This window comes from Hypomesus transpacificus, chromosome 3 (genome assembly GCF_021917145.1).
Source record: "Hypomesus transpacificus isolate Combined female chromosome 3, fHypTra1, whole genome shotgun sequence".
Lineage (NCBI taxonomy): Eukaryota > Metazoa > Chordata > Actinopteri > Osmeriformes > Osmeridae > Hypomesus > Hypomesus transpacificus.
Window position 1 is genome coordinate 5,748,051 of NC_061062.1, and position 20,160 is coordinate 5,768,210.

The 20,160-nt window shown below is 46.3% G+C and overlaps 3 protein-coding genes across 8 annotated transcripts in view; 2 read left to right on the top strand and 1 right to left on the bottom strand.

Annotated features, from left to right (window-relative positions):
* Positions 1 to 1,204: 1,204 nt before the first annotated feature.
* Positions 1,205 to 7,961, top strand: sav1 (salvador family WW domain containing protein 1). Its single transcript, XM_047046737.1, has 5 exons — positions 1,205 to 1,721; positions 2,106 to 2,594; positions 5,199 to 5,469; positions 5,812 to 5,967; positions 6,311 to 7,961. Exons 1-5 carry the CDS (start codon positions 1,628 to 1,630, stop codon positions 6,522 to 6,524), a joined length of 1,224 nt encoding a protein of 407 aa, XP_046902693.1. The 5' UTR covers positions 1,205 to 1,627; the 3' UTR covers positions 6,525 to 7,961.
* Positions 7,962 to 10,125: 2,164 nt separating this feature from the next.
* atl1 (atlastin GTPase 1) lies at positions 10,126 to 16,118 on the bottom strand. 3 transcript variants are annotated; one of them, XM_047046470.1, is made up of 14 exons: positions 15,957 to 16,118; positions 13,848 to 14,095; positions 13,561 to 13,695; positions 13,305 to 13,409; positions 13,142 to 13,192; positions 12,965 to 13,021; positions 12,665 to 12,757; positions 12,437 to 12,575; positions 12,181 to 12,308; positions 11,941 to 11,997; positions 11,732 to 11,803; positions 10,905 to 11,336; positions 10,569 to 10,583; positions 10,126 to 10,290 (listed from the first exon to the last, which is right to left on the bottom strand). In XM_047046470.1, exons 1-14 carry the CDS (start codon positions 15,991 to 15,993, stop codon positions 10,177 to 10,179), a joined length of 1,683 nt encoding a protein of 560 aa, XP_046902426.1. In that variant the 5' UTR covers positions 15,994 to 16,118; the 3' UTR covers positions 10,126 to 10,176. The 3 variants fall into 3 exon arrangements, with proteins under 3 accessions (XP_046902426.1, XP_046902435.1, XP_046902444.1); XM_047046479.1 differs by having other exon boundaries at positions 13,848 to 14,093; positions 15,949 to 16,098; XM_047046488.1 differs by lacking the exon at positions 10,569 to 10,583 and having other exon boundaries at positions 15,957 to 16,098.
* Positions 16,119 to 16,451: 333 nt separating this feature from the next.
* Positions 16,452 to 20,160, top strand: part of map4k5 (mitogen-activated protein kinase kinase kinase kinase 5) — a 28,481-nt gene continuing 24,772 nt past the window's right edge. The window contains exons 1-3 of one of the 4 annotated variants that reach the window (XM_047046217.1): positions 16,452 to 16,941; positions 17,616 to 17,883; positions 19,599 to 19,656. In XM_047046217.1, the coding sequence (XP_046902173.1) occupies positions 17,776 to 17,883; positions 19,599 to 19,656 (166 nt within the window). In that variant the 5' untranslated portion in view covers positions 16,452 to 16,941; positions 17,616 to 17,775. The remainder of the gene's footprint in view (positions 16,942 to 17,615; positions 17,884 to 19,598; positions 19,657 to 20,160) is intronic. The other 3 variants (XM_047046225.1, XM_047046234.1, XM_047046245.1) reach the window with 3 other exon arrangements.

Below are 20,160 nucleotides of genomic sequence, written 5' to 3' on the forward strand. Positions count from 1 at the left end.
ATCGGGGCCAGCTGATAAATTAAACTTTTACCGAATCCCGTAGGAAGGACGGCAAAAACATATTTTCCATCGACAAATGCCTTGATTGCGTCTCTCTGTTCCTCTTTCAAAATTAATGCGCTGTCGATGTCTTCTAAAACAGACTCGATGGCAGAATCACAACATCCCAGATCTCCAGCGGTAGCCATGTTTGTTCAAAACGAATTCAATTTAAGCGCTCTTTTGTGACGTGGGTGATTACGTTACTGTTGATCATCTGTCCATCATCGTATAAAGCCCGCCCTGGCAATTTCATTGGTTCGCCCAGATTCTGGTTTTCTGTAGTTGGTCCCCAATACGAGACCCTCCAGACCCAATTTCCCGAACAAATTTCTTTTGGGCGGGGAGAAGTTGGGCTGGCAGACAGGCTAGGACATCGGGGCCAGTAGGCTACTACCCTTTTCTCAATAGGGTTTTATTGCACTGTATAAAGAGACCAAAATAAAATATTTTAAAGAGCTCGGTGACTTGCCGTATTTGTGGTTCAAAGGACCGGTAAATGACCGGTTTGTTCTGCTGCCATTATCCTTGGTCTGAAAGTCCTGACCTACAGTGAAAATGAATGCCGCTCCAACAATAGCTGCTATCTGAATACAAATGAATTTTGTAAGAACAGCGGTTATGGCAGAGATTGCGGAGCATTATATAGGCTACTTTTCAATACAAGGAATCCGTTTAGTTAGCGGTGTTTAAGGTTTCTACAAACGTAGAGGTAACAACTTTACAGAAAAGGATAGGCCTATGTCAATGTCAGTCCAGCCCTAGTGTAGGCCTAACGTGATAGGGCTGTGCTAGATATTTGACCTTGGCCTCCTCGCCCCGCATCTGGCATTTTATTTATTAATGACATTAATTACAGTTTCCATGCAATGTACGGAATCCCTCGGAATATGTGAAAGTCTCTTAAACTAGCCTACTATGAATTTGATAGGTTACATTTTAACTAATTCCATGCATTCCCATGACGACGAATGTAGAGCTAGTCATTATTCCTACATTCAGTTTAATATCTGAAACTCCTTGTTGCCCTTACTGAGTGAATAAGTTATAGTATTGAATGCATTTTAAAGGAAATTTTTAGCTGTAAATGTGCCAGTATACCGACTGTATCTGCAGTTGCCACAACTCTCCGTGAGTAGGATTGGGGAGGAGGCTTTCAACGGTGGGTGTGTGATGACATGGGCTGGGTGCTGCAACAGACGTATTTACTCAATGGAAAAATAGTTGGGACTTGAACTAGTTGCTAGTTAGCTAGCTAGCTAGCTAGCTAATTGTCTGGGTATAAAGTACACGCTTGATCATTTTTTCGGTTGTTGTTTCTTTTTGGGTCTTGTTAATGCGAACAATCGGGCTTAATTATTAATTAGTTCAACAACTCAGCTACTTTGTCCGGTGCAGATGACATATCAAAATAGCAACAAGTGGGAAGCTAACGATAGCTAGCTAGCTAGCTAGCACTAGCTCGCTGGAAGAAGTGAAGCCGAAATGTTCTCTAACCTTCCAATCCGGATAGAATGGGACAGTTGCAAAACTCAGGAACATTTTCATGCATTTCTAGCATTGCATTGATGTCCCCTGTGTGTGAGTTATGCTCTCAAGAAAGAAAAGTAAAAACGAAGCGTCGAAACCAGCTGAGGTACACGGGAAATATGTAAAGAAGGAGACTTCACCACTCCTGAGAAGTAAGTGCTTATTTGGGGCTTGCTGGTTAGCTGGTGGGAGTTTGTAGACAATGTGTTGTTGATGTTGTTGTTTTTTTCCATTTATTTAGTCAAGTTACAGACTTAGTTAACTATCAGCGTAGTATTACGTTTGTCTGCTAATGACAGTAGTCTACTCAGTTGTTGTAGCCTAGTAATGAGTGAACCACCAATATCCACCGTTCACAATTTGATGCGCTGAATGGTCACTGAGAAGAATATTTATTAAAATAATGTTATGATTAGGCTATTGACTGTATCCTATTAATACCATAACCCAAAGGCTGTGGACTTTGTTCTATTATGCGACCAAACCTTTTTTACAAGCACTGTTGACATCAGTTCTCCTCACCTACTATCATTCAGATCTCATGCCCTCATTCATCCGTCATGGGCCGACGATACCCCGACGCACCGAGGTCCCTTTGCTCGAAACGGGACCCTCAGCCTACCCAGTGGGGCCCAACCCTGAACCAGTGGTGGCCCGCAACAAAAGCTTTATGCGCACCCCAGTGCAGCGGTCAGCCCTCGAGGTGGCGAGGCGAGAAAGCCACCGAATGTCAGCCCCTCCGTATCTGCCTCGCAGCCTTGGAGACTTATCTCACGAGTATGGGGGCTCGTCACAGTCCTTCCTCACAGACGTGAGCCCTATGGCTGAGAACGGAGACGCTGCCCGCTACTACTACCCGCAGGAGACGTACTACGACAACCAGCCGCCACAACAGCAGCAGCAACGCAGACCGAGGCACGTACCAGAACGCTTCCGTGAGGACTACAGATACTATGAACACAACAAACCCAACTTCCAAAGACTTCCGCAACACACTCCCCCAGCCCCCAGCAGGCCCCCTGCAGGTAACGGTAGCTTTGAAAGTCCTGTCTCCTGATATAATGACTTAATCATTGATATAAGGATCATGGTGTATTAGCATTGCACACCTGGAAGTGGGGCGCCTAAGCATGTTTACTGGTGGGCAGAAATATATCTTCCTATCTCATTAGCATTTCACATATCCACAAAATAAATAAGCCCATTGATTGTTATAAACTCCTCAAAAAAAGTACGGAAAGTTATTTCGGTCCATTTCCTCCCCTTCAATAATACCAGTTGGTATTGTATTTCATATCGTTGGAAAGCCTGATTAGTGACCTTTACAACGAAGTACAGCTTGTAAGGATCGTGCATTCGTGGAATGAGCAACACAGCTAACCGTGTGGGTAGCGGCCCAATACTGCTGTGGGATGGCATCCCATTCCTCAACCAGGATTTGTCGCAAGTCAGCCAACATGTTTGCGTTGGTCACTGGCACGTACAGCACGCCCAAGCGAATCCCACTTGAAGCTCAAAACGAGAGTGAATACCAACAGAAGAATATTGCAGGGGATTTTGGTACATTTTATTGGGCCGCTACCCACACGGTTAGCTGTGTTGCTCATTCCACGAATGTACGATCCTTGCAAGTTGTACCTCTTTGTTAAGGTGACTAATCAGGCTTTCCAACGATATAAAATACAATACCAATTGGTATTATTAAAGGGGAGGAATAATCGACCGAAATAACGTTTCCAAACTTTTTTTGAGGAGTTTTTGAAAAAAGTGTAATTAGGGCTTACATTGTTGTCTGCCTACGTACCGAACTGTTCTGTACTTAGCAAAAGCTTGGATCCTTGGGTCCAGCTAGACACAGTGAAGGGGTGTTTCCTTCTCCTGAATGCCACACCTGGTTGTAAATGCATGGTGGCAGTAGACTATTCATTTACAGAACGCTGCAGAGCAGAGTCAGGCCCAGACTGCTCGGACTCCTCTTCTGTCCAGGCCTGTCCATCCTCTCTCTGAGGGACATCACCCCAGGTCCCATCTTTAGCCACCTCAGACCCTGTACTGTGATGTCGTTAGGAGTGAGTGTGTCATTGTTGTTTTTGGATTGGATCTGGAGGGATTTCAGCGTGTTGGATTGGATCTGGAGGGATTTCAGCGTGTTGGATTGGATCTGGAGGGATTTCAGCGTGTTGGATTGTTTCGGCATGTGTCGACTGTCAGTCTAACATGGGGAGGGTTCGGTGATCCGACGCCCAGATTTAGCTGCTTCCCTGTTCTTGATGCTGTCTCCATCAGTGTCACTTGTGGGAGCTAAGATTTATTGGTTGTCATTCCAAGCCATTCATTCTGTTTCTAAAGAACTGGCGAGGGTCCTCTCTGCATAGCAGACTAAACGATGTGTTTCTGTCCAAGAGGAGGGTGGAGATGATGAGGTGGAGGAAGAGAAGGAGGAGGAGATTGTGTTTCTGTGGAAGCCTCACACATTCCTGGCCTTCCCTGGCCATCTGGCAGGGAGAAGCCAGCCTTGCTGCCGTCACTCTAATGCAGCAGTGATCAGATTCCAACTGCCACTCTGTGGACCAAAATGTCAGCTTGTCTCCCGTTTGTGTGTGGTCTGTATGTCGGTGCTGCTATCATCTGCTGTCATCTGCTGTCAGTGTAAAAGTAAACAGTGTCAGCCGGATAATGGCTCTGGGGCTGTCACACTTTCAACTAAAGCTGTAGGATGATCTGTTCCCATGGTTACAGGGATGGAACCTGCTGAGTGAGTTCTCTCGGCTGGTCTCTTATTGGTTGTTGAGGCTGAGGTTATGGATCTCTCTGTAGCTGTCTCCTATTGGTTGTTCGGGCTATTGTTTCTCAGCCAGACCCTGATTGGTTCTTTAGAACTGATCTATTACTGATCTATCTATACTGGTCTCTTATTGGTTGTTCAAACTCAGGTTACTAATCTTTGTGCATTGGACTCTTGATTGGTTGTTCAGGCTAAAGTTACTGATGTATCTGTACTAGTCTCTGATTGGCTGTTAAGGCAATGGTTACTCAGCCAGCCTCTGATAGGTGGTACACACTACTGAGGTTACTGAGGCCACTGTGCTGGACTGTGATTGGGTACTGTCGTGGTTCAAAGCTCATTAGCGCTCCTTGACGTCCCATGCTTGAATGTGATTTGTCCTTCGTTCCACATGTTTGTGCAGTTGGTTAGTAAGAATGGGTTTTTAAATGGTGGACATTCCAGAACTATAAATGGCTCCTGACAACGTCCAGCCTCTTCTCATAGCATTGTAGGAGCTGCTCTCTCTCTCTCTCTCTCTCTCTCTCTCTCTCTCTCTCTCTCTCTCTCTCTCTCTCTCTCTCTCTCTCTCTCTCTCTCTCTCTCTCTCTCTCTCTCTCTCTCTCTCTCTCTCTCTCTCTCTCTCTCTCTCTCTCTCTCTCTCTCTCTCTCTCTCTCTCACTCACTCTGACTCTCTGCACTCTCTTGCTCTCTCCCTTCCTTCCTCTAGCTCCCGCTCTCCCCCCCTCCCCTCCCTCTCAACAGCGTCTTCTCCCACAGGCTGCTGATGTTCTGGCAGCGGCCCTTCTGTATGTTTGGTCAGACATGTCTCCCTCGAGCTCTCCAAACTGTTTGCTTTCCACAGGCATCGGCCGGATGCAGGCCAAGTCCCTGGGGAACCTGTCCAGCCCCAGCGGGGAGGACCTCCCCCTGCCGGGCGGCTGGACCGTGGACTGGACCATCCGGGGCAGGAAGTACTACATCGATCACAACACCAACACCACCCACTGGAGCCACCCCCTGGAGAGGGAGGGGCTGCCGCCCGGCTGGGAGAAGGTGGAGTCGGCAGAGTTCGGGGTCTACTACGTGGACCACATCAACAAGAGGGCGCAGTACCGCCACCCGTGTGCCCCCAGGTACCCTCACACACACACACACACACACGACAGACGTAGTCTATTTATTGACTAGGTAGGGTTTGTATTGGTTGGATACAGTCCTTTTGGATAACAGACTGAGAGATGTACACTTGATGCTGGAGGCTTTTATTTTATTTTTTATTATAGACCTTGAAGGTTTAGGTTGGTCGTAGGTGCTGATGTGTGAAGTCCTCTGACATTGCTTGGGATAAGGGCTGCATCAATCCAATTCGACGTGTTTTTGATTGTGACTCTGGATCTTTGGGCTCCTCATTTGAGCTGTTGCATAATCCTTACGTCTGTATGTCACCCCCCCCCCCCCCCCCCGCCCCCCTCAAGTGTGCCTCGCTACGACCAGCCGCCACCCCTGCCCCCCCCAGTCACTTACCAGCCTCGGCCGGCTGAGAGGAACCAGCCCGTGCTGGTGCCGGCCAACCCTTACCACACAGCCGAGATCCCCGACTGGCTGCAGGTGTACGCCCGCGCCCCCCTCAAGTGAGTACCGCGCCTGGGGGTCCTGTGGGCTGTGGTGGGGTAACCATGGCGTAATGTCCTGTACGTGTGTTCATGTGAATACACGAGACCGCTGGATCTGCAATCTAATGCTCTAACAGTGATACTCATCCCAATACATATGTACATAAGTACTTATACAGATGTACTGAGGAACACAGATTTCTGAATATGAGAGAGAGAGGAGCAGAGGCTGAACGTCTGAACAAATCTGTGTTGTGAAAGTGTTTACGTTCAAGAGAAAACTAGTGTACTGGAGGTCCGGAACGGTCATGAATTATAAAACGACGATGATGATCACCAGTGAACTCCCCCGTCCCCCAAGGTACGACCACATCCTGAAGTGGGAGCTGTTCCAGCTGGTAGACCTGGACACGTACCAGGGGATGCTGAAGCTGCTGTTCATGAAGGAGCTGGAGAGCATCGTCAAGTCGTACGAGGCCTACCGGCAGGCGCTGCTGGCCGAGGTGGATGCCCGCAAGCAGCGGCAGCAGTGGTACGCCCAGCAGCCTGCCAACAGCTTCCCAGGGAACATGTGACCTGGGCCGGGCGTGGCCGCCCACACGCCCCTCCCCCCGACACACCCCCTGACACGCCCCCTCAGATACACCCTCAGGCACAGCTCTCCAGATAGGCCCTCAGACCCCCCATCCCCCTGGAGGCCTGCACAGCTGGGAGCGCTCAGGGTTTCCCCTGATTACATGGGAGGTTGTTGTTTTTTGGGCCTCTTTACCAAACACATCTGTGCCTTTTTGCTCGATCCAAAAATATCTGACTCGTGGCGATGCTGGTCGGCCCGCAGCCCGCACCCCCCCTCCCCTTCCCCCCCAAACACACACACACACATGCATACACGCACACACACAGCATGGTGGTTTGTCCGGTGATGAGGGTCTGATCGCCTGACTGTAGAAACTCTCAGATGATAGAGGGGGGGGAAAAAGAGAAGAAAACGTTCTGGAGCCGAGAGAGAGAGGGTGTTCAGCTGCTGGTGAAGTCCAGCCACTGTCCTCGGACAACAGACCAGGTGTGAAATCTGACCTTTTATAGACTGGACCGCGCAGGGTCTTAAAGACCGCCAAGTCTGTTTGTGACAGGTGACTTCTAGGAGTCCCACCGGAGCCTCATCACCACAGGAGTAGCACTTGTACTATGCCTCATCTCTGATCAGTCATGTGACTAACCCATTTCCCGTGGGACAGAAACACGGGCATCTTCTCCTCATCGCCGTTGCTTCATAATATTTTGATGCTCTGTTGGCATTTGTCAACCTTTTAAAAGTGCTATTCCTTTATATTCCAAAATAAAGTGTGATTTATAGTGTTGTTTTGATGGCATATCCTTTTCCAAGACAATCTTTTGAATCCTGCACAAGAACACTCTTGTGCATTTAATGTGTGTTTATTGGAACAACCTGTAATGTGTGGGACAAAGCAGGACATTTGATGCAGCGGTTTGAGTGTTCCTAGGCACCTTTAAACCAGAGTGTGGACTGTCTGGATGATTAATCATACATAAGCTACTGGAAAGGAACAATATCAGAAATGTCAAGACGCCTTATTTTTGCCAAATAAATCGCAATGTATATTCTTCTACTTGGTGTGTTGATGTACTTGGGCCTGTCAGTTGGGCCCGTCGTCTGTCTGTCTGTCCTGGTTTGAGACTGGAGCTCTGAACAGCGACGCTCGTGGTGTCCTCTGTTTGTATTCCGTCTCATGGAAGGCAGATGCATGACAAAAGCAATAAACTCTGCAGTTCAAAACCCAGTGTCAGAAGCCCATGAAATGGACGCCTTCAACTTAGTCTCCAAGGCCTCGTCGTTTTCTCCCTCTCCATCCCGAACACACACATACTCTCCTGAAACTTATATTTACCATTTAAAAAGTTTCTTTTGTATACTGACTGTACTTTATATGACTTTGTTTGTACTTGGAACAGTATTTACAAAGGAACTATCAATAAATTATTGAGTTTTTTATGGTTTGCTCAATCTTTATTCAAATGAATTATAAAATATGGAGCTGAGAATTTAACACTACCACTGTCTGGTAGCACTCCACATTATTATAAACTAAGCCAGTAGAACACTAGAACATGACACCAGTATAAACAACACTGGTAGAACCCCAGACAAGTAGAATCCAACACACCAACAACACTACTAGAACAGATGACCAGTTTTCCTATTGCTGACCACAATGCATAGATTCTCGACACAAGATTGGAATTTTGTTTATCAGATTTAATTTAAAAAGAAGAAAACAATGTGGCCTTCATGAATGATGTTACATACTGTGAAAGACCAGATGGAACCCAGTGAGGAGCATGTCTGTGGGTACGCTGCCCCTCCAGCCCCTTCTATTAACGAACAGCTAGGACAGCAACCCTGTCCGTTCCAACGACATGGAAAACTACAGAAAAGCTGTTTTTATTTTCGTAATACTGTTTGATGAATGTCGCATGTACCAGATAGATATACAATGAGCTTTTTAAAAACGTCAACACAAATGTGATCTACGAATGTAACAGTCCATCAAGCCAACGTTTTGTTTGCAAACACTAAAAGCGTTTGCCCGACAACACAATTTGTTTACAAGTACAAGCTGTTTTAGAGACACACAGTTGACAGTGCAGGTTTGGCCTCAGTAACCATGCAGCGGGCCACTCAGGTTAAGCAGCAGATTAAAGGGTAGAGGGGGACAGACGGGAACATCGATTAAGGATCTTTCCTAACCGCTCTCTCTGCTGTCGGGCCACATCTGCCCCGTTTTTTTTTATAGCCTCGAACAGTGACATTCCATGACTCTGCCAGAACGTTCTATGTGAATCCCAACATTCCGTCAACCCCGCCTACCCTGTACTCTACTCAAACTGCCCGAAATGGATTTTACACTTGTACCCGTTTTCCAAAGGCCACATACGTTAAAAGAATCATGAATTGTGTAGACAGAGAGTGCAATTATCAAAGTGTGAAAGCTGACTATGATGCGTGAGAGAGATGCAGTCAGCCAGGGTTCCAAATGAGACCGGTCCCCCAAAATGTGTGATTTTCATAATGTAGCACATCATTAGGGCTTAATATCATTTATAATTTTCCACCTTTTAATATTAGTTTGGCAAATTTTAAGTAATTGTTCAAAATGTTCAAATTCCAAACATAAGATTGGAAATGATACTGGAAAGATAGCTAAATAGTCGAATAGTCAAATTGTTTATGGTGACATTTTAGGGGACCCCAAAGAGTCATAGGTCATTTTGAACCCTGCAGTCAGGAATGGTGTCCACTACACTGTCCACTACGATGTGTTAACTGTACCAGCTGATGCTGTTCCTGGTTCTCTGCCAGCCTCTGACCAATCAGTGCTGTGTCACAAAGCAAATTCATACCACCACCCCATAGGTCACTTCTTAGTGCTGTCCTGTGGGATGTTTCCATAGTGACCATGTGCACTGAGGTAGGCCGCTTATTGTACATCAGCGCCAATGGATCACTAACACCGCCAACCTACAGGAGGGGTTTTGGATCAAACAGAACCCAGGAGGTTGTCTGTTTGCCTATCAACATGTTAGCATACAGTACCTATCTCTTACAAAGTGCCGGACAAGCACAAGCCCTAGGTATCTCAGAACAAATGGAGAGCCTTAAACATGAGAGACCCTATAACCATGCTGATGAAATGTGTCTTGTAAGCTTCCAAACATGGATGTCTTGTCCTTATAAACAGTACTACACTAGATCAAACATAACACTCAGCGCAAATAAACACAGATGGTGTTGTAGATCAAGTTTACCTTTCGTCAGTGATAGGTGATTCGGCGACTCGCACGAGGGTCATTTCCACCTCACCTCCAGCTGAGTGTGTTTGTACAGATGGTTTACCCTCGCACACACACACACACACACACAATTTATATGTTGTCAAAATGAGAGACAATGATAGCCATTGTCTGAAGACACTCCCTCAGGTCAGGGAGATATTCTGCCGTTGCCTATATGAACATACATAGTCCACATCTAGCTCTGAAATAGTGAATCAATGCATGTGTGGACTCATCCAGTCAAACCAGAGCTGTGCCCTTCAGGTGGGGACCCCCCCAATCCCCCCCAATCCCCCCCCCACCCCCCTAACTGTCCGTTCCACCACTCGACCGAGAAGTCCATGCTGTGCTCTGGTCCTCCCAGTGTGCACCTCAGTTCCTCTTCCTGTTGGGCTCCTCAGGGCCTTCGTCGCCCTGCTGCCCGGGGAAGGCATGCTGGTACAGCTGCCTGTGGCTGGCCGCAGCGTTGTACAGCTTGTGGAGAGCCTGCCAGGCACAGAGAGGGTTACGGGGGGAGGGAGGGAGGGAGGGGGAGGGAGGGGGTCTCATCTGGGTCACTGGTACATGCACATATAAAGTCCTCCTCACATTTATATTGGGCATTTGCTTTGTTTTGAAGATGCTTTCATCGAAAGCGACAGAGGGGGGAGGAGGAGGGGGGGGGGGGGGTTCACGTGCAGCTCTATGGGTCATCTCTGTGATCTCTTGCAAAAAGAGCTGTACAAATACAGTGTGATTTGAATTGACATACAGATACTACTCACCTCATTGGTGCTTCCCTATTGTGAGACAGAGGGAAAGAAAGTAGTCTTAGACGAGTGATGATACAGGGCCATTTCAGTAACTCACCATTCACACTGCTCATAACTCAACATGTAGTATCACTGTCTGTTACAGTCGCCACCTAGTGGTCAGAAGGATGTATTTTCCCAGACATAAATAACGATAATAATGAGATATTCAGACGCCTTCATCCAAAGCAAACCTAGGGTTTGATCTGCTGTCAAATGCTCTACACCTGAGCTCTACCCATTAAGATATACCCTTGAGCTATACCCACAACGAGTGGCATTGATCCAGAGAGGCGTTGCCGGGGTTACCTGGTCCCAGAGTGCTCCGGCCACGTGGTCGATGACAGCGCCCAGCTCGCGGTACTCCCCAGAGTAGCGAATGTATGCCCAGGTGCAGAGCGTGATAAGCGCCAGACCCAGGATCATGTTACACACGCTGGCGATGATGTCCACGCCCACAAAGCCGGTGATGCCCGCCGACACGTACATGATGAAGATGAGGACAAAGAGCGTGGCCGGGGTGCGGGCGGCGTGGAAGATGTTCTTGGAGTCGTTGTGTTTGATGTACTGGCCGAACACCTCGTCGATCTCGCCCTCCAGCTGCTGCAGGTAGCGCCGGCTGAACTCCTCACCGCCCATCTTCTTGACGCCCTTGAACACCGCCAGGGCCTCCTCGCGGATTTCGCCGTGTCTGGCCTGCAGCTCGCTGGGGGCCAGGAAGGGACGGTCACCCCCACAGACCTGCGCACAGACATTGGGGAGGGGGGGGGATTTTGACAAAATCTTTCATAGAGAATGCTGATGAAACCTCCATTCTGAACATCCTCTTTACTAAATACAAGCTTCTAAAGTCAATGCCCTCTGTACAAAATATTACCAATATAATCCAAACAAAGCTTCGATAGTCAATGCCCTTGTACTAAACATTAAGAAAGCATCCATACTCAATTAAATACCATTTAAAGTGAATACCGATGAATCCCCTTTACTGTAATTTCTCTGTACTAAAGACTACTCCAGCCTCTATACTCAAACCAATCCAGTTTCCAGTAAATCCACATGAATCCCACAGGCTAAATATTGGAATGACGAGGGAGAATAGGATGTTTCTAGTCCACCTCTATGGGAGATCCTACCTCCTCCATTTTCTTGTTGTACAGGTCTTTGGCCGCTGCTACAGCTGCCAGGTTATTGGCCTCTGCTGTGGCCTGGGGAAAAGGTTATAATATATATCATATATACATGTTATGCATATATAGTTTGATACATTATACTGTATATTCATATATACAGACATTTGTAGATAAAATGCTGATTCTTTTTTGTACAATTGTTAAACATGTACCTGCAGCATGGATTTGGGGTGTGGTAGCTCTTCGCCCTGATATATTTTAATGTATGCCTGGAAGAAAGTATTGAAATACTGTGGTGAACATCTGTATTTGCTCTATAACCTACTCAAAAGGGACGGATGGTGGGAGGACGGAGGGAGGGAGGAGGGAGGGAGTAAGGGAGAACAGAGGGAGGGAGGGAGGAAAGAGGGAAGGACGGATGGAGGGGGGGGGGTTTCTCTCACTGCCCTGACCTTAAAGTACTCCAGCAGACCTCGGCAGGTGATGTTAGTGCCGTTGATCTCCTTCATGTCCAGGTTGCGTGGGCTCAGCAGCCAGGGCACCAGCACCTGCAGGTTGTTGATGAACTCCCGGTCGATCTCTGGGTCAGGGCGGAGACAGCACGTAACATTTTAGATTTGAGACAGGGTGCTGAGACAGGGAAGGGTTGGTTGTGGTGAGGGGTTGAGACAAGGTAAGGGTTAGTTGGGGTTGCGACAGTAACCATACCTTTGAGTCTGCCGTCAAAGTTAGGGTTGGTGGCCACTTTGAGGCCTGGATGGGGCATGAGGAAACAGGAGATGTTGGTGAAACAGGAGTGGATGTGTTTGCGGACGTTCTGCAGCTCCTCGTGCTGGTTCTCTGAGATCTGTGGGACAGGCGCACGCGGAACTAAACAAATGTAATCATGTGATCTTGATTTGGGAAAACTGAGACAATTCTTTGTTCTCATCCGACCTTAAGTCTTTTCTCGAGGAACTTCATGCCTCCTTCCTGGCCGTAGGAGAACTCGTAGGGGAAGCTCCAGTCTCGAACGAGGAAAATCATAGACTAATAGTTAAAAAAGGATAGGAATTCTGGGTTAATATAGATCTGAGAGACTGTAAAAACATCAGCTGTATCTGTGAAGAATGAAACACCACAACGAGTTACATTTAATGACTTTGACAACAGGATATACAACATGCTACAGTATGAAAGCATGATGGTGCCATTGGAAAAGATGGACCTTAATTAAAGTATTAAGAAAGGTCTTACCTGAAAAGGTTTAAGGAATGTCTCCTCCATAGCCAGTCTACCATACTCAGTGAAGAGCTGCAAAATGCAGACAGGAAGTTATATAGAAACAATATGCAAAATATTGTGATGAATTGTCACAATGTCATTATTGAAATGTGTGAAGCATCCGTTTGAGTGTAATGCAAAAAGCTGTACCTGCAAATGCTGAAGGTCATCTTCCTGGACATTTTGTGAGATATTGTATACCTGTGAAATAATGAGACAGTGACATGACAGGCACAACACCTGTGGTTATTATCCCTGCATCACTTTCATCTCTTGGTCAAGATGGCAGAGGATAGGGACAGAGCTGTCATACCTGCATGGAGCTGATCATTGTGCTCAGTGCAAACACTGTAGCTGAGTCTCTCAGCGTTGATTGGCTGTCAAAAGTGCCCTGAGTATCCATTAGCAGAACTGCCACCTGGGGGATTCGAGAAAAGACCCCCTTTTCAGTTAACAATCAGCAAATTATCATAAAACGTGTTCAGCTAGGGCTCAGTATATTTAGATTTAGCAGAAGCATGCCAAGTGACACGAAAGACAGAAACCACTAGGCAATATACAGAACCTACCTGTCTTCCATCTGGTTTGTCGACCAGGAAGACCTCGCTCCAGATCTGAATCCCGGTGGTCTCCCTCTCGGAGCCGCCCCTCCAGGAGAAGCCTGTCAGGGGCTCCTCAGACTCCCCCAGCCACTCCTCAGATGCCTGGACACACAGCAACCCCCCAGGGCAGGTTAGCAGGACACATAGAGGACCTCCCAGGTCAGCAGGACACCCCCCCCCCCCCTCACCCCCCAGGGCAGGTCAGCAGTCACCCACATGTTAAACCAAACTTAGACCCTTGTTTACAGCCTCACCTGGTTGTACATGTAGCGTAGCATGAAGTCCATAAGGAAGGACTTGCCCTTCCGGAAGGCTCCAGCCACGGATATGGCCACCACCTCCCGGTCCCTCACTTCCTCCGCCAATAGGATGCGGCTCAACGCCACCTCGTCCAGCTCAAACGTGTGGTCATCCTTGACAACCAGCACCTGAACCGGTCTAGCTCTTCCATCAGGCTCCTCCTCCTCCGAGCTCCAGTCATAAACTTTATCCGTGAAAGAGCCTGGCACGAGACAGAAGGGAATGTAACCCTTCACATTCAGCTTAATAAACACACACCTAGCTTCATACGCACACCTAGCTTCATACACACACCTAGCTTCATACACACACCTAGCTTTATACACACCTAGCATCATACACACACCTAGCTTCATACACACCTAGCTTCATACACACACCTAGCTTCATACACACCTAGCTTCATACACACACATCCACCTTTATGCACACACACAACTACAGCGAGCATAGTACAGCCAGAGGAGGGCACCTCAACCATTTCCTTCTTTATGTACTGTCAACAACCATAACAAGAATGATCTTTCTTGACAGGTGATATAAAAATGTAAAGAAGAAGAAAGAAGAAGAAAATCCTAGTAACTGTAGAATTCATAGAGCTTTCTTTTCCATCTGAACCCTTCCCCTTCTGCATAACAAATAGTTTGGTTTTACTCTAAATCCACCAAATAACTATGACAAACATGTAAATCAAAATGGGACATTAACTTCTCAGTATTTCAATCCTCCCACCTGGCAATGTAATAGACTTGTTGGGTCAGTAAGACCTATCCTGCAGACGGATCAATAAATCTCAGCACACAGCTAAGCGGCCTGTTGAGTCCAGTCATGATTCACGTTCACCATTGGTCCTCATCGGACCAGAGGAGAATGTGGATCTGGATCTTTCCGGGCAGTGACTCAGTCAGTCTTCGTTCTCTGTCTCTAGAGGCTGCATGACTGGCCTCTGAATCCTCACTGTACTTACAGGAAAATAAGGGCCACGAGTGATTGTAGGGTTGTTTTCATCTGAGTGCGAAGCTATTTGAATATAAACACATCTTGTTTTAGGTCAGAGCAAACAAGGCCTTTAGGAAGTTACAATTGTTGTATTGTTTGAAGAACATTGTTTTATTTTGAGAAAGTTGTGAGGTATTCTCAAAACCACAGGAAGTCTAGTTTAAATTGTGTAATTTAATACACCAAAGATAACCACCCAACAACAAAGGTTTCTGTATGCCCCTCTAAGCCACAAAGATGGAGAATTTTGGTTGCTAAAATGCCCGCACAGTGCAGTGAGACACCACTAAATAATTAAAACAAGAATCTTCTGGTGTTTTTATAACTGATAAAGGGTCATTCATTTATTTGCACCAGCAAATGCCTTGACCTGGCCTAGAATACCAGACTTGCCTCTTAAACAGCAACGCACCCAGCATGTTGCTCACTACTTTATCTAGAGAGCTACTCGAGACATCAGAAGAAAGGCATCAACTCTAACTAGGTCAGGACAACTGTCTCTGATGATGATGAGGCCTGGCGTTTATCCTCCCCAAGTCAGATCGACTATGGTTAGGAAACAACATGTCTCTCATGTTGTTCAAATGTGGAGTGATGATGATGATGATGATGGTGGTGATGATGATGGTTATGAAGAGGAAGAGGGGGAGGGGTATGGTGGTGATGATGAATCCGGATATTGACTATGGTGATGATGAGGATTTGATTGGGATGTATATTCCACCTTCAGCAGTACCTTCGAGAACATGTACTTGTACAGCTATTTTATAATGTCAGTTTAAAAGCATCCGTGGTTACACAGATGGAAAGGCCTGCTAACTGGATAAGCTCGAGTTTATGTCGGGTCGCTTAGATTAAATGAGCCTCTGAAAAATAACAATATACAGGCTAGGATTGTGATAAGATTACATAGCAAATTAACATAAGAAAGACAGCTGATCCGTGTAGCCCGCCGTAAACATCTGATCAGCTGCAATGCTGAGAATCTTCCGCTGACATACACCCATGATGTTAGCCCATTTCCAAGGTAGGCGAGTCTTAAATTTAAATAGGCAACCACTCACCCCAACTGTCTCTGTTCTCTTTTCGGTTTTTCGCCATGATGTCTTTTTAATGTCAATAAACGATACTAGTCGGAAGTCATAGACAGCTTCTCTGGGAATATATTCTCTCTATCGACACTGAAAGGATGCTCTTATTCAACAGAGGATGGTAGAGCCTTACTGAATTCCAATCCCCTCTGCACGACCAGCATACGCCGACAGAGGGTGTTGTTTTCTGTGTTGTGTTTTCCTTACTTTTGACTGATTTATTACCATCATTTTGTCATTATCATAATTATGTGTGGCCATTGTGAACAACCAATAGGCCTAAAATAATCTCAATACGCATACTATTTCTATAAACGATCACATCTCTTCAGTGGTCTTCCAATGGTGGTCAATGGTATTTGTCAGTGACATAATGGCATAACAACTTAGGCTGGCAAGATATTTTCATCGCTAGATGGCAATGTTTGTGTAATTATTGTATTTACAGTAGACAAAGTAAAGGGCAGATAAATAGTGGGTAGGAGCACGCTGATACTGATAGACAGTGCTGGACAGTGAATGAACAGAGGGCGTTTTGGCAGCTTATTGTAAAACCGTCAAGCATAAGCTAGATTTCCATTTTACTTCAAAGAAAACGTGGGGCAAGTTCCGAGTTATTAGCTAAACGTACAAAACTCTGAAGCTGTCAACAACACAAGGAAATGACATGACAACGTTCAACGTAGTGGTGACATTCTAGTGAGCACCAAGCTTCAACGTTTCATTGCCGTTGTGTTTGAGACCGGGATCTAGCTAGTATTCAAGACAAGACTCAGTCAGAGCAGAGCGACAGTGGCGTAGCTAGCTATCAGCAGCCAACTGAAGTTTAACATTGCACTTCTACGAAGAACAAAGGATTGTTTGGGGATAATTATTCGACGCCATAATATTGTCAAATGCTTAAAAAATGAACATACTTGGAGTTTTATATTAGCTAGTTGCATATGAGTTTTAAAAGGTAGGTTCATTTCAACTTCGTCATACTCTCTAGAAGAAAGTGAGTTAGCCAGCTTAGCTAGAGCTAGTTAGCTAAAAGTAAAGTGCTAGCTAGCCAGACTAGTACTGTAGTAAGCCAAGTAGGCTTATTGTACTATTTAGGGTTAGCTAGCCCAAGTAAAGATATTTTGAATTGTCAGCGTTGTAGACCGTGTTGAGCTGTGCTATCAGTATCGAGAAAGACGGGGAGCAGAAATTTTGCAAGCCACAGTACTGTAGTTAGCAGTAGAGCTAACTTGGGGAAACAAATTGTTCTCATTTTTACGTTTGACTAGTTGGCAAGACTACCTGTGGGTTAGTCTCGAGTATACTGAAGCATTTGCTTGTTATGATTGAGGCTAGTGTGGGACGCCTTTATCATGCAAACATTTAATTAACTCAACTTAATTGATGCATTATCGAGGGTGTTAAGTTACTGTAGACAGGGAGCAATCAATTTAACGCTACGCCAAAGCAAACAATGTTTGAAACAATTAGCTTATCTGATGATGGTAGTCATTATAACTATTATTACATTTAGGTTTAGTATCGCACCGTTTGTTTAAGTCTTTCTAACTGACATTCTAGATATATACCATCCCTTGCCTCGCTTATTTTCTTAAAAAAAAATTTTTGTCTCGCTGTTTGCCTTAACAGCAGGAAATGGACCAGAGGCTACACACTGAAGCAGCATCTTAGCAGCTTTATGCAACCAAGTTACCCAAAACTCGACATTAGTAGTTAAATCATCTTCTTCAACGTTTGCTAGATGTAAAGGCAAGTTGGTATTAAGGAGCTATCCAGTGAGCTAGCTGTCATGGAAGTGTTTCCCCGACCCAGCGGTGAAATTCAGAGAAGAAACCCACAACAGGACTTCGAACTTATTCAACGAGTGGGAAGCGGCACATATGGAGACGTGTACAAGGTATTTTGTTACTTTTTTCAAGCCACCGACATGAAAGGAACTAAGAGGGTCATTCTAATACATTTGCTCTGGGCCTTCCTGCTTTTATTAATTGATTCACAATTAGTCCAGAGCTATTTGGATCAACAAAACAAGAGTAACATATGTTGTCTCATACCAATGTTCATACTGAATAATTTGCTTATTTATCAAATACATTAGAATAAGGCCTAAATGGTTAGATCAGTATTCTTAGGGTTTCTGTGGTCATGCAGCCTGACCGCCACTCACACACACATGCAAAGGATGACTTGGTGACCAATAGGATCTGATGTGAGAGAGGCAATGCAGCCTTGTCTGCCGTGCCCTCGCCTTACAAAGCAATCGCTGCTAGCTCCCCCCTCCCCAGACAGTTAACTGGTGGAATGCAGTGCCTGGTATTCTATCCGAGCACGCGAGCCCAGGACTGAGGCGGAGGGAAATAAGATCAGGCCTCTGTCTAAACATGCAGCCGGCACGGGTGTGTTCAATGCTGTCCCAACAGTGAAAATAGGCTTTCTCCTCTCTGCTATGCAGATGGTGTTATTACTACATTGTTTTGGATGTTTGTTGGGGGGGTGACCTTCCTGTAGTTGATTCCCTAAATCTTAAGCATCAGAACTTGTCCACTTGCCCCCCCCAAAGCAAAAGGATCCTGCTTTGACGTCGGTCTTGACGATTGAGGAAATGCATTGAGCGCTGCAGGTTTCCCTGCTGTGTCGGGGCAGTCACATGAGGTGTCTCCTGAGCAACCAGCAGGCACACCTGTTTCTCCTCCAGGGTGACTTCCTACGTTGGTACATGTCTCTTCTGTCCCCCAGATCCTGAGGTATGCAGCCTAACTGGACCAGCCTCCAAACTCTGACTGACCTGTCAGCCGGCTGCGTTCAATATTTACCCTCATCAAGTTCGGGGGGTTTATTTCGCTTCACCTCACCTCAGATATCTGTGTACGAAGTGTGGGCCCCGTCAAGACGAGAAAAGCTTTAAGCAAACATGAACTGCGTAGTAGGCCCATGACGTTATGTAGATTAGCCTTGTTAACAGCCAGGCCTCTTCTGGTTTGAGCCGATCCAAAGAGGCCTGTGCGAGTCCTGTACAGTAGGATTGGGTTGTGCGTGTCGTCGTGGCCCCAATGCTCAGCCGTGGGATGTGTTGTGCGTTTTCGCTGAGTCACGACGGCAGTGACTGTGCAGAGAGGTGGACGAGGCTGATGGTTTATGGGTGACTAAGTCGTCCGTCCAGTCTGGTCGCTTTCAGGGCTGAGGACATGGCTCTCTGGCTATGTTTCAGGTTTTTATTTATTTTCAACAATCCGGTCATAATCACAATCCAGAGATTTATAACAGTCATTTGAAACATGATTCATGTTTCTCGTAGCGAGTATGAGTAGCAACGTGACCCAGAATCTAGGTCTATGAAGGCCTATGTAAACAAATAACAAATATTCTGCCTGCCCTGTATCTACCTTTCCAACCCTGCAAACGGGTCTCGCATGTTGCTAACAGTGACTATATTTTAACAAGGTGCTACAATTACATGAAACACAGCACCACAGTTGACATTTTACTTTTGTCGGACACTCGTCGAAAGGAAGGGGAATGTTTTTTTCCCCTGTAGCGATTGTCCTGCGCCTCAGATTAACACCTCTGTCACCTCCCCTCCGTTTGCTCAGTGTTGTTTTTGCTGTTTTTCAGGCTCGAAACATTCAGACAGGAGAGCTCGCTGCTGTGAAAATCATCAAGCTGGAGCCAGGTGAGTCCTCTTGCCTTCAGAATAACCGTTTATTTTGAGTGCACCTCTATGCTAGAGCAATGTCATTTGTGAGAATAGGAAACTCGTGCTGGTGGCAGATGCAAGTTCCAGAATGGGGGAGGGGGACTCTTATGATGTCGGTGGGGGGGGGATTTCTGTCTTGCTCCAGACCAGCTTTTGACTTGATGCCCCAGTGACAGTGTTTATGCGAGCCAGATTAGAGGGATTAAGGTTTCGGTTGTCCATTGGCCCAGACAAAGCACCGCAGATGGAACAGTCATTGAAGAACGGCTTTCTTTGGGGTGTGTTGTCCATCTTCTCCCCTGTGATGATAAGGGGGGGGGGGCTTCCCGGAGGTTTGAATGTGTCCTGCTCGGAGCACATATACGGTGTAATAAACGTTCCCACTGGTTTTAGTGCTCCACTCCCATGAAGCGTACAGCTCGTTCCCTCTGTCAGTGTTAGGAGCTGGAAGTCAAATGAAAGAAACCCATCGCTGATCCC